This window comes from Musa acuminata, chromosome BXJ1-4 (genome assembly GCF_036884655.1).
Source record: "Musa acuminata AAA Group cultivar baxijiao chromosome BXJ1-4, Cavendish_Baxijiao_AAA, whole genome shotgun sequence".
Classification (NCBI taxonomy): Eukaryota; Viridiplantae; Streptophyta; class Magnoliopsida; order Zingiberales; family Musaceae; genus Musa; species Musa acuminata.
In genome coordinates, this window is record NC_088330.1 from 42,808,511 (window position 1) to 42,825,084 (window position 16,574).

Below are 16,574 nucleotides of genomic sequence, written 5' to 3' on the forward strand. Positions count from 1 at the left end.
ATATTAAGTTTGTCATGAAATGATAGGAAGTGACAGTGTACTGTAAAGAAACATCAAACTTGGAGTCTCTGCTATCACTTCATACATCACTTTCACTGAACAATATGTAAATCTATTATTGCTTTTAATCCGATTGAATGCAGTGAGCAGCCTCATATCCATGCCTACTTGCACCTCTTCATTTAAGATCACCTTTGCATCAAGGCACCTCCAACTGAGGCAATACAACATCTTTCTTTATGCATGCAACATTGTATTCATTGCTTATGCCTATGCCCAGAGTTTTCATTGCTTAGATGCAGAAGCTGTGAGAACAAAGGTCACATCGATTCTGTTTCAAAGATGTTTTTAGCATCTAAAATAAGGATCATCAAGTAAAATAAAAGATTTCTTTGTGTCGAGTTTCATCAGGAATACAGTGCTTAGGTTCATAGATTGAATCATGGCATACATAGGTAAACACACTGCAATTCGATCGTTCTCGTTCTTTTTGATATAGTGGACATCATTCACATCACTCTTCCCCAAATTCTTGGCTTCTCATGTTGACTATGTGGTGCAATTTTAGATACAGAGAGCAAACAGAACCCAATCTCACTTGTGCTTCTTCTGGCCGAGTCCTTCTGATGAGACTTCTTACAGTAAGCAATTGCTCCTTGGATCGAGCTCTCTATGTCAGAGTTGACACTGCTGCTCCTTTTCAGCGTCGGTTGTCCATAGGATTCCTTGGAGTTCACACTCGAAAAGGATGAAGATTTAGAGGAAGTGCATGATGAAGAAGAAACGGAGGACTTAACTGATGACTGCCAGTGGTTTGCACCAGAAAAAGACCTCCTGTGTCCTGCAATTACTGCTTCCTTCGTCTTCTCTTCTTCTTTGCTCCTTTCTGCTTCCTTTTGGCAGGCATGCGAGCAGTGCTCGTCTTTAGAGGCTGCAAATTTCTCATTCGAACATCGAGATTTGGTGAAGAAGGACTTGAAATAAGCTTTGGAAGCTTTCAGCTTCAGCCCAAGCGTGGCTTCCTTTATGAACTTGAGCTTCCTGGTCCATGATCTCTTCGGGTGTGACTGGATGAGCTCCTCGGAGCAGTCATCTGCCTCGAGCTCTCCACTGACGTAGCAAGAAGTGGCGGGCGAGGCGTTGCAGGACTGATATGGAGTAGAGGTGGCAACACTGCGAGTTCTGATGACTGCAGTACTCTTCTCAGTCTGATCCGAGCCACGTTCACGGATGAAGAAAGTCGGATCGTGGACGAGCTCCTCCCCCATATGCAACCGCGGGGGATGGTGGAGGGGAAGGAGCTTTCCTTGGAAGAAGAGCTCATCTGCAGGGGAAGCCACAGGCTCGCTCTGCTGTGGGTTGGCACTCATTTGGAACTCGAACTCTGTCGGGTGCGGAGGAGAAGCGCAGAAGAAGGTGACGGAGCTGAAGTCCATGTCGATGTAGTCTTCTTCTGCTAACTGTTCATTTGGAGGAGGGTTTCTTGCCATAGGAGAAGACCGGAAGAAACTTTCTCTGTGCTCTCCTCTGTGGCGTAGTCTTTGGAGAGGAGAGATAGGAAGATGGCGTCATTTAAAGCATGGATTTGGCCAAGAGAAGCCGAGGATAAACAATCTCCCTCTCTCTCTCTCTCTCTCTCTCTCTCTCTCTCTCTCTATGCAACACAAATCTGTGTGCTCTAATGAACACTGCCACTGTTGCTAATTATCCAAAGTGAGAAATAGTCTCAACATGAGACAATCGGACATTCTGATCTTTCAGAAGAGAGATATTAAAACCCAAACAGTTGGCTGGTTTAGATATCTATGCTGGGACAGAAGTAGCTTCATCTTTTTGACCAAGCTTAAGGCCATCTGTCGATGCTCACAGTGTCATACATACAGGGGCGGCACCTCTACAACGACAGAAGTAGCTTCTACAAATGTCAATATAATCCATCTGAGATTCTAATAGATTCAAAGAGATTACCAGAAATATTTGATTCTTGATCTCTTTTTTATGGTATCAAAATATTCTCCTCTTAATAACACCAAACAGATAATTATCAAGAGTTTCATGTTTTTCTTTTCTAATCTTGAAGCTGGTGAAGAACGAGATTGCATTTGGTCTGCAAATTATCTTGAAGTATAGGAGTATCTGATGTAGGTCTACAAACACTAGATCATCCGTATCCAACTTGTTCTTTCTTGCTCTCTTCCATCTTTCATGTATCATCGTCGTCACTCTCTCACTGCATTGATTCTGTGTCTTAACACTCAGACCTGCCCGACAGTAATTGGTGGGTGGCAAATAGCTCGAGGCATCTTCTTTTTGGCTGGAGATCAATTTGACAGATGAGGTCGATCTGCCCTGTCTTTCGCGCTCTCCAACTCCATCATTAATTTCCTGAGAAGGCAGAGGCAGCCTATGCAATCAAGACAGCAGGAGAAGCCCAAATCTTAATTCCCAGTTCTCTGTTCCTGTTCGATCCATGTCTTTTTTCTTCTGTCCGTGGATCCAACAGTCTTACAGAAAGATTGATGATCATGCATTTGATTATTTCCATGGCGTTCCAAATAAATAAGCTCAAAGAACAAGATGATGAGGATTGATTAGGCCACCACATGCTGGATTGAAGGAAAGGTAATGCATTCATTCATCTCCTGCATCAGCTGTGGCCTTATTTTGCCTTCCTACAACACCAAAACCTGCAATCACATTCTCTTTGCTAAGTGGCAATCATATCATGTCTCCGGATGCTGAAGATATCAAGGTAATGTAATCATCTCTTGCTTCAGCTGTGGCAAACAAGCAGGCCAAACTCCACTATCTATATAGCATTTTTGGCCCTGTATTGCTTTACTGAAACACCAAAACCTGCAATCACTTTCTTCTTACCATGTAAATATTATGCAGTCAATTCATCAGCTCTCTCAGATTAGATTTTGAAGGCCAATCACCCAATTGAGGCTGACATCCATGTCAAACCTCTTGAGCAATTTTGACCACTTTGGGCCAAGCACCACAACCCTTACAATAGTTCGGGCCCAATCCCAGATATGTGAGTGTGTCCTATTAACCAATCCGTAAACCGCGGTTAGGTACACTGAATCGGGGTTGAAATATATTTAGGTCGAAAAGTATAGATAGAATAAATTCATGAGTAATCTACATCTTGAAATGATAGTGGTGGATTGTTTGGGATACATAAGACTATCGCGAATACGATTGAATTCGGATCACGAAAAGTCGATGATAAGATGTTTTTGTATCTTTTGATTTTTCTTGATAATTTATATATATATATTTGTTCAAATCTTTTGATGTCTTATCTTGGTTTTTATGTATAATGTAATGGTCTGTGTACACTGAGGTACTGAACATGTTTAAGGAATTGTACCCAAGTCTTTGTATAGTTGGAGCTGTACATGTTGTCCCTTCCAAAACCTAACAAGAGACTCACAACACCACCCAAATCAATGACCTTCTTGACATAGCTCTCAACACAGCTCGCTTGCATCTTCTTGACATGTCATGTTGTGTGCTGCAAGTCCCTTGACGCCCATCACCCAAGCAATAATTTCATTCCCACTCATGGCTATAGTGGTGGGAGGACTGTTTTCCCTGTTGACCTTCTCTCTCTCTCTCTCTCTCTCAGGATTGCACCACATCCTAATCTTCTTCCTTCCCACTTGTCTTCGTGTGTACCTACCAATGGATGATAACAAATGTGTGTGAGAAGATGGATCGCCAACTCTGCAACTAGAGATCTCCCAGGATCACCCAACAGTATGAACTCTGTCACCCTCCTGCTTGCTTGTGTTCAGAAGCTCTGATGAATCCTCTCATCATCTCCTCATTATGCCGCTGGGTGCGCGTGGACTTCATGGTGCTGTGTTGGCCATGGCCACTGCGAGCTGGGATTGGATGCTGCTGATTCTGTCATGAATGAGTGGGCAATCGAGAGCTCGATGCAGCAGCACAGTGACCTCTGCCCATGCTGAGTGACTGAGCAAACACATGCTGTCCAATAGATGATCGAAACAACATGGATGTCTCCTTTATACCTTTCTTATCTGTGACATCTGCAGGCAGTCGTGTTCAAAGATGAAATCATTCTCCCACAGAACTATCTGTGGGTCTGTGGGGTCGAAACATGTTTGCATTTCTTGTCTTTGAATTCTTAGTTGACAGGGGCAGAGTTTAGAAGCATTTTGATTGTTGTTAAGGCTGTTCTTGTGGACTTCAGAGGTTCTGAACAGGCCATCCATCCTACATTCGATGCAATGATTAGAGTCTGTGACTCCTAAGCAACCAAAGCTGCTGCTTGTTTCACGAGGCTCTCTCTTCTTCATGGGAACAGGAGGTGCCATCTTAATATACTCAAATGATGCAAGCTGAGAACCTTTTGATGTGCTATCTGCACCACAAGTTCTGAGCTTGTACTCTGTATCTGTCATATGTCACCATTTTTTGGGGTTGTGTTTGTTGATTAGGCCAGGTTAGTGGCTTCCTGGTGGTGGTTTGTAGAAGCCAATCATCATTTCTTCCATGAAAAGAATCATACAAGTTCCAGCACAGCCATCTGAGCAAGATTAAAAGGACTTACTGCACTTCAATCTTCTCCTCCCTTTGGAATATGAGAGAGTGAAACAAATCTGCAGATTGTTTCTAATCTGGTGAGATGCATTCTTCATCTCAAAGAGGGTTGGAGATGCACAACACTGGTGCACAGTGTGATAGATTGGGCCACTGTGTAGTGCTCCAGAGTCAAAAGGCTGTCATTCTTCATGTTTCTATTTGGATTACATCCAACAGCTGAAGAGAATTGCATCAGTTTTTTTACTTCCAAGCTCCAAGTGGATCATTCTTTGTTAATCAATGTTGTGAACACCATTAGTGGTGCTCTGAAAGCAGATCAAAGCCAGATAGAGTGAATGAAAGTTATAATGATGGGTGGATTCATTGGATGCAGAGGTGGAGTGCTGTAGGGATGGTAAAGCCAAACAGTAGGATGTAGGAATCAAGCTTTTCCTTTCAATATTAACCTCCTTTCCATCCAACCCAAACAGTGGTAGCTGCCTCCCTCTAGTAAATGCCTAGAAGGGAAACCAAGGTGTGGACCAGGGGAAGGGAATTCTCATGAAATATGTTTGATTCAAGTGATTGAATCTTTGATATTCTGAGAGTTAGGAGAGCATTTTTACTAATGTGTGCACCATCAAGTCTTCAACTGAGTTGACTTTGCCAGTCTTGTCAAATCAAGCATGATCAAGGAGGGAGTTGACTGTTTTTTATCATTATTTCATGACTTTTGCTTGGTGGGACTCCCATACCATACAATTTGGAGGCAAACTTCTCCTTTCTCTCTTTCTCTGTCATTCTCACCAATACAATTTGGTGGGATTTAGATCTTCTCAGAAGATAGGTGGCCATAGAGAATGCTTGAATTTTTCTTCCATGTTTTTGGTTTTCTGATACATGGCAAGTCCATTCCCACCTACACCAATAGTGCTGTCTCTATTGATACTCTTCAACCCCAGTGCTGCAAGATACTTGAGAAAGCACAATCTGAATCATCAATCCAACAACATGAAGTACCTTACAATGCATCATATGCTAACTTCATGCACTCCTCAAGGATCTGTCTGCTGTCACTTGTATCTGCAGCAGAGCCTTCATCTGCAAGTCTAAAGCTGATCTCCTCTTTGATTCTGTTAATGCACTCACCATGTTCCATCAACTTGTTTCCTTAACACAGTCTGCCAGATTGGCTGTTCCATTGTTGCTCTCCTCCTCTGCCTTTTGGGAAAAGTTACAGAATCACAAACTAATAAAATGGATGAATAATTTGCTAATGCACTTTACAGATACTATTAACCAGACAAAATTACTCAGGAAACATTTCTTTCTCAGTTAATAATTTGACAAATGATGGTTCAGTGTATGTCTTTACAGAGTCATCTGGAATTAGGAATCAAGTTACATGAAATTATAAATCTATATATTAAAAGCAGCTTTAGGGGGAAAAAAAAAAGAGGAATAATCTTTGTTTGCTCTTTTGTAAAGATCAGACATGCAATGCTAGCAGATGATACATTAACTTGGAAGCATCAAGTTTGTCAACCATGTCAAATATCTTCTCAAAGCCCCACAAACTAAGAAGCTTCTTAATCAACATATCACTCTGTGGAATTTGAACTTGAAAATTAGAAGGTCCACTGCTGTGATTCTAGAAATGAAAAATAAAAGAAAAAGAGAGGATTTTTCTTATTTTGTTTGTGTTAGTGGGGGAATAGTTTGATGGTCTTCATCTCAATCATTGGCAGATCAAATCATTTAAGTTTTTGTTCCCAAAATGTTAATGTAATGGAAAGACATTCCATTTTAGAGGAGTCTGCAGCTCTGTTGCTGCCTGCCACAGTTCCCTGATGATATTTATTGTCAAAATCTAATGGTTTTCCAATATATGGGTAAATATCTTATAAAAACTTAACCATAATTCCTCCTTCATCAATATTTTGAGTTGTCATTAAAGAAAAACAAAGGAGAAGTAATTCCATATGCATTGTAAACCTGATAATCCAAGTACTTCCTTCTGCATGTTCATCAAACAGTGCATGAACTGCATCAGTATTTTGCTCCTCAAGTTTAATCGAAAACTTTGATGATGTTTAACCATTCATGAGAAGCTTTTCCTTCTGCAGACATTTTGCTGGAACTGTAAAGTAGCCTCTTCTCTTTGGCTATTTTGTAAAGCTCAAGCATCTTGTTGACAGGTTCTTACTGGTCCAAAAATATGCAGAAAGATGCCTTTGCTAACAAAGAAGTTTCAGATATGCTTAAACTTATTGATGACAAAAAGGTGTCAATTTAATGAAAATTTATAGCACACATGATAAGGATTAAACATGAAACCTCGTGCAGTTGAAGATACCGTCGCATAAAATTTTACAAGGAACAAGTTTTCTAGTCTAATTCAAAATAATTAATATGTTCTATGATTAGACAATTATTAGAGCAAAATATAACTCTCAACTCACATATATAGATTTTATGAATTCTTGAAAATATAACAGCAGAGTAGGATTATAAAGAAGGTGAGTTAATTGATGCATGCCATTTTCTCTTTTGCTTTTATAGGGACCTTTGGTAGCTTAAACTAAATTACCACTTGCCAAGTGCATCATCTACAAGTAATTGACTACTTGGTAAAGGAAGGGATAGGTTGATCATTAGCATGCTTAAAATACTAAAAATAAATTAGTCTGAAACAATCTGCAATATCATTAGCTTTAAGCAACTCAAAGAAATGAAGAGGGCCATCAAGCTGTTTCAGATCCATTGCTTGATTTATCTGTTAATTACAGATCAAACTGGTGGCTGTCAACCATTAGGCATGGCTTCTAGATTATAATTCAGCACAGTTCTGCTGTATCACTGCTCTACTGAGGTCAAATCCAGAAGAAAAAATGAGTTAGCTTTTAAAGATGCTTGTTCTTGAAACAGATTAGTGTGGAGGCAACATCTACCTTGAGCTAGCTAGCCTGCTACAGGGCACTCTGCTCTCTGTAGCACAATTGCCCTGTAGGCAGCGGCAGCGGAAGGCAGTGGCTCCCTATATCATGTGTCCATGGCAGTAGCACTCAGTAGCTCGACGCTGGTCCCGGGCCCACATCTCTCCTTGTCTGGGGCCCACTGTGGTCAACCCACGCATGTCATGGTCGGGTGGACCCCGCGCCCTCTGTCCCCGGAGCTCCATTAAAATGCAAGCCCATGCCATCGTCTTCCTCTTCTCGAACCCAACCAGCGCCATGTTCCATTCCTTCTTCTCCTCCGCCTCCTCCTCCTCCTCGTCTTCCTCCTCCTACAGGGAACCCAGCTTCCTCCCACCGGTCTTCTGCTCCGCCGCGGCTCCTCACGGACTCCTCTCCGACGCCAATGGCTGCCTCCCCCCTTTCCCTTCCTCCATTCCTCCTTATACGTCCTCCCCGTCCCCTTATTACCTCCACCGCAGCAGCAGCACGCACTCCCTGCCCCTTCGCCACCACTTTCCTGACGCCCTCAATCCCCCGCCTCCTCCTCCGCCGCCGCTCTCGTCGTCTCCGTCCTCCTCCTCCTGCGACTACTTCGACTTCAACGCCGGTCCAGTGAGGAGGGTCCTCAGCACCGGCGACCTCCAGGTCACCAAAGTCTCCGCCTTTCTACGTTTCTATCTCCCAAAATCCCATTTTGATTCGCTTCTCACGTTCAAATTCGGATCCTTGCTCTTCTCGTTCGGTCAATTATGATGACAGGGGGTGAATGCTCTGCACGAGAGTTACAGCCAGGAAGGAGGAGTCATTGCTGGGAGAGTCGGACGATACAGCGCCGAGGAGAGGAAGGAAAGGATCGAGAGGTATCGCAGCAAGCGCAACCAACGGAACTTCCACAAAAAGATCACTGTGCGTATTCATCGACTCCTCCTCGATCGTTTCCTTCTTCGCCATTTACGTCGCAAGTGAATTCATTTCGCGTTCCAGTATGCGTGCAGGAAGACGTTGGCTGACAGCCGGCCGCGGGTGAGGGGCCGGTTCGCGAGGAACGGCGAGATGGAGACAGAGACGGAGACAGCGGGCGCGAGCAGCTTTGGCTGCGTCGGCCACCACAACTACGAGCAAAATCAAAGCTGCAGTGTCGGAGGCGACTGGTGGAGCCAATTGCAGGCAGCGCTGGCGACGGATGAGGAAGACGAGAGCTGCTACGACGAGGACCTCCTCGCCAGCTTCGCCGACGTCTTCACCATGAGCAATCTCTCCTGAACTCCAAAGCAGCAGAGAAAGAGACGAGGGTAGTACTGGAAGCTCGGTCGTAGGTGCAGCGGCAGTAAATTCCTGTTGTAGTCTTCTGATGTCTCGAAGCGCGACCTCGGGGCAGTTCCTTTTCTCTCCTCCTCAGATACTTCTATAAATCTCACAGCTTTCTCAGTCAACTTGATGCCATTGTATTAAATCTCTGCATGAGAGAGAACAAAGAGTCACGCTTACTGAGATTTATATGGCCACAGAGAATAAGAACAAAGCCGCTGTTTGTCTCGTTAATTTAACGTAGCTTTGCATCATCATCATCATCATCATCGCACCCGTGTTCATACTTTTGGGAAAAGTCGTCCTTTTCTTCATCTGCAAACAAGGCTATTCTATGCTGAGTGCCCCCATTGAGATAGATCATGGATATTTCCAAGATGTTGGAATGGTGAGCTTTGGGTTTGCTTTGTAGTAAAGACACTCATAGCACAAGGATGGGAGAAAGAGAACAGACAGTATTCTTTACCTTCTTCTAATCATTTTGTTGGTGCCTTTCATGAAATCCCACTCCATTAATCAGCAACACTGGTCGGCATAATGATGTTGTTAGATTCACTCCTCAGAAATTACTGCAACCCAACTTTTGTGACCCTTAAAAAGGTGTTTCATAGTTTATAAGTGGGGAATGATAAGCATACTCTTTTCTTTTTCAGCAGAGGTTGTACCACAACAAAGTGTTGATCATTTTGACATGAAAGTGACCGTAGTAGGCTGTTTGGTCAAAGGAAAGAGAGACTGAGAACACTGGCATTAATTACCTAAATGTAAATTCTGGGTTCTATGTGTTGTAGCTCAGAAAAGAAAAGAGAAAAAGGGTTCAAATAGTGATACTCGAACATGTTCAGGAATGGTTTGATTCTTGAGCAGTTCATTAGTGGCTAAATGATTGTGCATCAGCATAGGGTATTTGCTAGTACTATTTAGATATGTATATTAACTAGGAAAGAAAGAGCATAGCATTGTTCAACAAAGTGAGCTGCATCAAAAGTTCTGACCATGTTGAAGGCTGGAACCTTGAAAAGGATGGAACACATTGCATTTAGGCCAACTATAAAGTGACTGCAATAGCACAGGTTTTGATACAAGTTTGGTGGTGTTAGATTTCAGTGTTTTGATATGTTTAGGTTAGTCCAAATGGACTCATTTTATATAATTAAGAGAATTTTTCCTAGTTGGACAGCCTAATTAACCTATAAGCTCTCTTCAAATTCACTTGCCTTTGCTAGCCAATCTTGTCTGCACCTGAATCATCCTCTGATGAGCTTTCCTCTCCATAATCTCCTGTTTAATTAAAATCTCTTAATCAAATCAAACAAAATAGAGACAGACCCAACTGGATTTCCACCTTTAAAGGGAATGAAACATATTAATGTGAAGTGAGACATTATATGAGATTTAGTGACTGAAAAACAAACAACATAATGATCTGGTTTCTGCAGACTAACCACTGCTATGCTGTATTAAATTGGAAGTAAAGATGCTGCACATATGACTTTAAGCCCTTGAACAGAAGGAACCAATTTTGTAAAGTAATATTGTGTTCTCACTCAGTAGAACTTGTCACTGACCCATGATTCTAATGTTAGGAAATGGGGAAAGCATATAAACATGAGATGATGTTGATAAGCATCATGACTAGTCAACACAAAACCAAAATTAGAATTCACAGACCAAAGAGCAATGCTGAAGCTTCCACCTTTTGATTAACAAAGCAGGGTCATTATGCTTGCTTCATTACTATCTTTAAATAAGATCTTCATTGTCCACTACTGTCCTGATGAATATGTTGAAAGGATAGGAGCTGTTCTCATATGCACCCCAATCTCCTTTGTTCCCCATGTACTTAAGCTTAAAGAATAATGATAGGGGTGTTCATAGCAAACCTAAATATGGAAAAACAAAAGAGTAGAACAAAAAAAAACTGATTGATTTTAGTCTCATTGTATTTTTAGGTATTTTTGGCTTTTCAGTTTGATTATAGGTTTTCGTATAAAAACCGAATTTGTATATATACCTTTATGTATATAATCTCTTTCATATATTAATAGTCTAGATTTCATATGATGATCTTTCACTTTCAACTTTAGTAGGATGTTATGGTTATCTGTAATTATAAAGGTAATTAGAAGCACTGGATTAACAATGATCAAAGTAATTCTAATGATAAATATTAATTACAATAAAGTAATATGAAGTATATGACATGGACTGGCCTGGTTGCATGTTATTGTGTACAACAAGAACAAGAAAAAAAAAAGGGAGCTGCAACTAACAAGCATTCACAAGGTAGTCTCCTTACTTTAGACAAGCAGAGGAAATGCAGATTACATTAATATCTCACTGCCCTGCGAATATTAACTTTATACAAAGGCCAAGGAGGAAGCTGCATTTGAGCACTGTATTTGATTCCTTGTCTGCCCTTTATCTGGGGTAATCCCTCCACTAAGCTTGATTGCCCTTGACATAGTAGTTTACAGCTATGAAGATGAACTCATTTGGCAGATTAAATGGCTTCCTCAATGACATCATATTTATATGTCAAGGATCATAAAGTGCTATAGGCTACAACACAATGATGAGAAAGCTTATTTTAATTGTGTGCCCACCCAATGCAGTGGTCCTCCAGCGAAGTATAAATGTATCACTTGAGGTTCCATTGGTGGAAGGGGAAATCATACCAACTCCTTACTAAGAAAACAATGACAGGAAAAATACAGGCTAAGAGCTGGGGAAAGCTAACCTTTGGATTCTCATGTTGAATAGGGACAACAAATTCTAGTCACACCCCCACTAATTCCTTGACCAAGATTTAATCTCTTAACTCAGCAAAGGATCTCTCACTAGTCGAAGTATGATTGGAATAATTCCTTATCATGGCTGAAAGCTCATGATTTGAGTAGGAGTTTTCACTTGGGAATTCAGGTCCTAATGCTACAGAGGCTTACAAGCTAATGCATTGAAGGCAGAACAAAACAGTTGTCAAGAAATGATGCACTGTCACTTTTTAGATAAATCTATTCTGTGACAATGAATAAGATTTGGCTGCATGGAATCCAATTTTGCCCCTTGATGGTGTTCCAGATACAAAAAGGAGATGAGTCAAAACTTGTAGGCTATTAATTAGACAAAGGATATTTGAGCATATAGAATCTTATATTTGAACTTAAATACTCCGATTTGCCACGCATTTCGTACAGATGGATGATTGAGATGACAAGAGAGGATCAATGGATGGCCGAGAATTAAAGAGGCTACTCTAAAATCTGAAAAAGGAGTTGTAAATGTAGATCGATCATGCAATCAGATATCTAATACCCAGTACCATTTGATGCATCAACTGACATGGTTGTCAAGGAACAAAATTGTGCCTGTTGTCAAAGATCAGGAACTCAAAAGGTTGCTTGCTTGATAGCAGAAGACATAAACACTGTATGTTTTTGGACATATGAATTGCCAGCTTCACAGGAAAAAAGCTAGATTAAAATCCACTAAGAAAGAATACATGAACTCACAACTTAGTGATGAAAGTTGCCAGCAAGTTTTAACACCTGGTAAAGAGTGCCTGGAATCACCAACACCAGCATTGTTGAGAACATGCAACCTTGCATGAGCATGTGTGAGCACCCTAAAGGTTCAAGAGAACAAGGCAGATGATGCAGCTAAAAGAATCAAATATGACACCATCAAGTTCACTAAATTGAGATGACCATCTTTTCAGTGATCAAAACAATGGAATGATGTCAATTATGTTGACTATCATATAGAACCTGCAACCCTAATTTTCTCCTTTCCTTTCTGAATCCATCTTTAATCAAAGGAAATGGTACATGTATTCAATTTAAACAAGTTGGTAGACCTATAGATATCCTAAAAATTCCTCTCAGATACAACAGACAGGTATATGTATGAATTTTACCTTATTTGAATCCAATTGGTAAGCAGTAGGATGTGAAGGATACTTTGATCTGTACAAATTGATTGCACCTGAATGCACTGAACAAGAACAAGAACTTCTATTTGTCAATAATAAAGATCTTTGCTAGTTAAGTTAGGAAGAAAATTAAAAGAATGTAAGGATAAGTCGTAAAGACGGTGTTATATTTCGGAATTGATGTTGGTTGATCATTTTTATGAGATAAGCTAGTGTTAAGTGAATTTGAAATTTTGTTTATATTCTTAGTGTAATATGTTCATATCCAACTTCTCTCTTTTTCTTAATACTCCAGACTGACCATGAACAGTTGATGATGTTCCTAATGGGTGATTTGATTTTGATCAAGAATGCTCCTAATTGGACTATAAATGGGGGGGGGGGGGGGGGGGGGGGGCGGGGGCGGGGTTGGTGATTTGAGCTATTTTGCATTGGATAGACATTAGGGAAGATTAAGAAATTCCAAATTGAAAGATAAAATATATGTTGTTCCTCTTCAACATACTCCAAATGGTTTATAGGCGCCATGGCCAGGTTTTGTAGGATCTAATATTACAAGAACTGCACTCTATATTTCCTGTTCCAATGTATATTTCTTTTTCGTTTACATGATTAAGTCTGATCTTAACATGAAATATCAAAGCTTTAGAGACCAATTAGATGCATATCATTAGGATGTGAAGGTGTCAATCAAGATTAAGGCAAACAAAAATGTACATTCCACTTTATTCGAAACCAAATTAAACGTGAATTCTACTCGTATGTGATTAGTTTTGGCGGTTAAAGCTTAGCCTATAATCATAATTCTTCATAAGGTGGATGATGAACAGAGAAGGAACGAAAAGAGGAGGAAAGCAGCGCATACTAAATGGAAATAGAAGTTGCATGACAAAAATCGTTGAGAGACTAAAGCAAACAGTGAAGTGGTAGTAAAAGGTGCAGAGGAGAGAGACACGAGTACATCACAAGCACGGAGAGGGGATGCTGCACTTAGTTGGTGGACGTGGAGCATGCGGAGGACTTGGAGGAGCTGCACTCGTCTCCCATGCCGGTGCTTTTGGTGGGGAAGAGATCCAGGGTCCTGAGAGGCCTGCAACAAGGAGGTCCGTCAGTGCTGCCCCATGGTTGAGCAGACAACACATTGCGTCCCGTCGGCTCTTCTTCCTGGCCTTGGATGGCCTCCAACTTGCCCACCAGGTTCATCCCTTGGCTTGACACCTCATGGAAGCAGCCCTATACGTGCATCCGATATAAGGTATAGTAGTTCAGCAATTCAAAGCAGTCAGAGGAAAGAAGAAGAAGAAGAGACCTGGTATGGGAAGTTGGGTGGGGTTTGGTGGTGAAGTGGAGGAGTGGGAGAGGAAGGCCCCTCAGACTGGTGGAGAAGCTGGTGTTGCCAGCCAAGTCTCCGGCGGAGCTTCTGACGCTCCCTGGCCTTGTGGTTTTGGAACCAGTAGAACACGTTTTTGCCCTCTATCTTGCCGTAGAGAGAGAGGTGTGCTGTTATTTGTTGGATTTGGGAGGCATTCGGGGTTCTCACCCCACTCCTGTACATCTCCTCTAGTATCATCAGCTGCTCTGGTGTCGGACACCACCTTGTTGAAGGGGTCGTCTGAGGCATCTCTCTACTCTCTTCTTGTCTTCTTCAGCTGTCTCTAGGGTTTTGAGTTATATAGAGATAGGGCTAAGAGAGAGAGAGAGAGAGAGAGAGAGAGAGAGAGAGAGAATTGGGAAGGAGACTGTGGAGATGCATATAGTGAGCAAGTGAAAAAGAGAGGGGAATTCTGCCATGTTGATGTTTACGGTTCTTACAGTGGCATTCATTAAAGAGTTGAATGCTTTCTCTTTCTTCTCTTCATTTTAACTTCTTTTAGGTCCTCTGTACATGCAACGAATCAGAAAAACACATATAGAGAGAGAGATAGAGAGAGAGAGAGAGAGACTGTGGAGATGCAAATAGTGAGCAAATGAAAAAGAGAGGGGAATTCTGCCATGTTGATGTTTACGGTTCTTACAGTGGCATTCACTAAAGAGTTGAATGCTTTCTCTTTCTTCTCTTCATTTTAACTTCTTTTAGGTCCTCTATCACTTTTTACTGAACAAACAAAGAGCTCTATCCAAAGATCACCGGAACAAAACAATTAATCCTTTTGAGGCACGTCATTTGCTACTGAATTGGAACAAGTGGCAACCATATGCAATTGGAAGCCATCTCTCACACCACTTCCTGACCTGCATAGCTCTTCATGTCAATAATAATCTCATATCAATGGTCTTAAGATATTTTGTTTCATTTACTTACCAAGTACTCGAATAGTTAGACTATGATTGGCTTGAATCCATGTTGCAACTATTAGTCATACAGCATCTTTCCAGTGGATGTACAACACTTTCTACACAGTAAGTGCAACCTGATAAGAAGCTAAAATCTAACTAATTAAGATACGGGAAGCTGAGAACATGAAAACAACTAAATTAGTGTACATAGACATGCATGCATGCGTTGATCGAACTGTTCAGAAGTTGATGTTAGGGTCTGTAGAAGTCTACATCCGTATTTTATGTTCTCGTATTACCTTCTTCTAAGATGTAGTCAGTTGGCTCGAAGAAGATGCATCTATATGCTGCCTGCATCAATTGGCACGGAAGATAAGTGGGAAATGAATGTATGTTTCTTCTACGTACTGTTCAATCCTTTGTCACTGTAGCCACAGTCACAAGCATATTAATCTATTCCTTCCCTTCTGTTTGTTTGATTTACTCAGATCTGCGCTCAAAGATCAAGTTAACCTGTGGACAAACTTGGTCGAGTTCAAAGTGCTATCACTCTTCTCGGAGACGGAGCATATCCTTCACGTTGCAGCTTCAGTACATAAGCATGAACGCAATAAGAAATGCATTGATGTTTGATCAATGGGCACAGAAGAGGTGGCAGGCAAGTCAATGCGGATATAAAGCAGCAGTAGCAGCAATGAAGTCGTGCAGTAGAGATGTGACCTGTCCCTCATCATGTCTTAAATCATCTCATTCTCTTCTCTCATACGCCACCTTCCCCCTCGGCATTGCTGCTGCTGTTCCTGCATCTCTAGACGTTTTGTCTCTGCCGATAGCGATCCGAGTGGAGTTTCTCCATCCCCACTGAAAGGAAACAGTCGGTCTGTAGGAGGATATAATTAATTAGCGGTGCAGTAGTCACTCAAAGACTGCAGAATGGTTCAAATGCCTTCGAGGCTTCAACATGTGCTGATCTTATTGAATACACTTACTCAAGGATGCTGATGCTGACAAGGGAATGAAATGCATGTCCACTCGTGCAGATCAAAGTTGACCGGAATCCAGCGTTGTCTTTCGTTCAGCCATCCCATCGGTTCTATAAAGCTTGACCGGACTCTCCTACTGCGGCTTCTTTTTCTCGTCTCGGGGGTCGTTTCATGGGTCGGACGCTGCTTCTCCCGCATGTCCCTTGAACGGGTCTCATGCGCATCCTGACACCCCCTGTAGGAGCAATCAGAAAGGAATTGGAAGTCGTCTGACCCTCCAAATTATAAGTGGCATATAATATATGAGGGTGCAACATCCCATCAGTTTGCTCGAGTTGAGACAAAAGTACTGTGAAACACGAATCATATATAGAGGTGACTCTTTCCACAATCTCAATGCAGCTCAGCAGAATGTCTCCTTGCTGAGTCAAAAGGAAACAGCATAGTCTATCATCTTCATGCCTACTATTTCATATGATCACACACCAAGCTTCCGAGATGGGAAAAACATAGAAGCAATTCAAAGGGAGTCTTATGTGACTATGTAACTCCACAAGC

General features: G+C 41.6%; 3 protein-coding genes across 3 annotated transcripts; 1 reads left to right on the forward strand and 2 right to left on the reverse strand.

Annotated features, from left to right (window-relative positions):
• Nucleotides 1-370: 370 nt before the first annotated feature.
• LOC103982319 (probable membrane-associated kinase regulator 4) lies at nucleotides 371-1,761 on the reverse strand. Its single transcript, XM_009399218.3, has one exon. It carries the CDS (start codon nucleotides 1,488-1,490, stop codon nucleotides 510-512), a length of 981 nt encoding a protein of 326 aa, XP_009397493.2. The 5' UTR covers nucleotides 1,491-1,761; the 3' UTR covers nucleotides 371-509.
• A 6,025-nt stretch (nucleotides 1,762-7,786) lies between these two features.
• Nucleotides 7,787-9,038, forward strand: LOC103982318 (zinc finger protein CONSTANS-LIKE 2-like). The gene is made up of 3 exons (XM_009399217.3): nucleotides 7,787-8,162; nucleotides 8,277-8,423; nucleotides 8,502-9,038. Exons 1-3 carry the CDS (start codon nucleotides 7,794-7,796, stop codon nucleotides 8,778-8,780), a joined length of 795 nt encoding a protein of 264 aa, XP_009397492.3. The 5' UTR covers nucleotides 7,787-7,793; the 3' UTR covers nucleotides 8,781-9,038.
• A 4,701-nt stretch (nucleotides 9,039-13,739) lies between these two features.
• On the reverse strand, nucleotides 13,740-14,377 carry LOC135672670 (WUSCHEL-related homeobox 3A-like). The gene is made up of 2 exons (XM_065181170.1): nucleotides 14,066-14,377; nucleotides 13,740-13,989 (listed from the first exon to the last, which is right to left on the reverse strand). The coding sequence occupies exons 1-2, from the start codon at nucleotides 14,375-14,377 to the stop codon at nucleotides 13,747-13,749; spliced, it is 555 nt and encodes a 184-aa protein (XP_065037242.1). The 3' UTR covers nucleotides 13,740-13,746.
• Nucleotides 14,378-16,574: the final 2,197 nt, after the last annotated feature.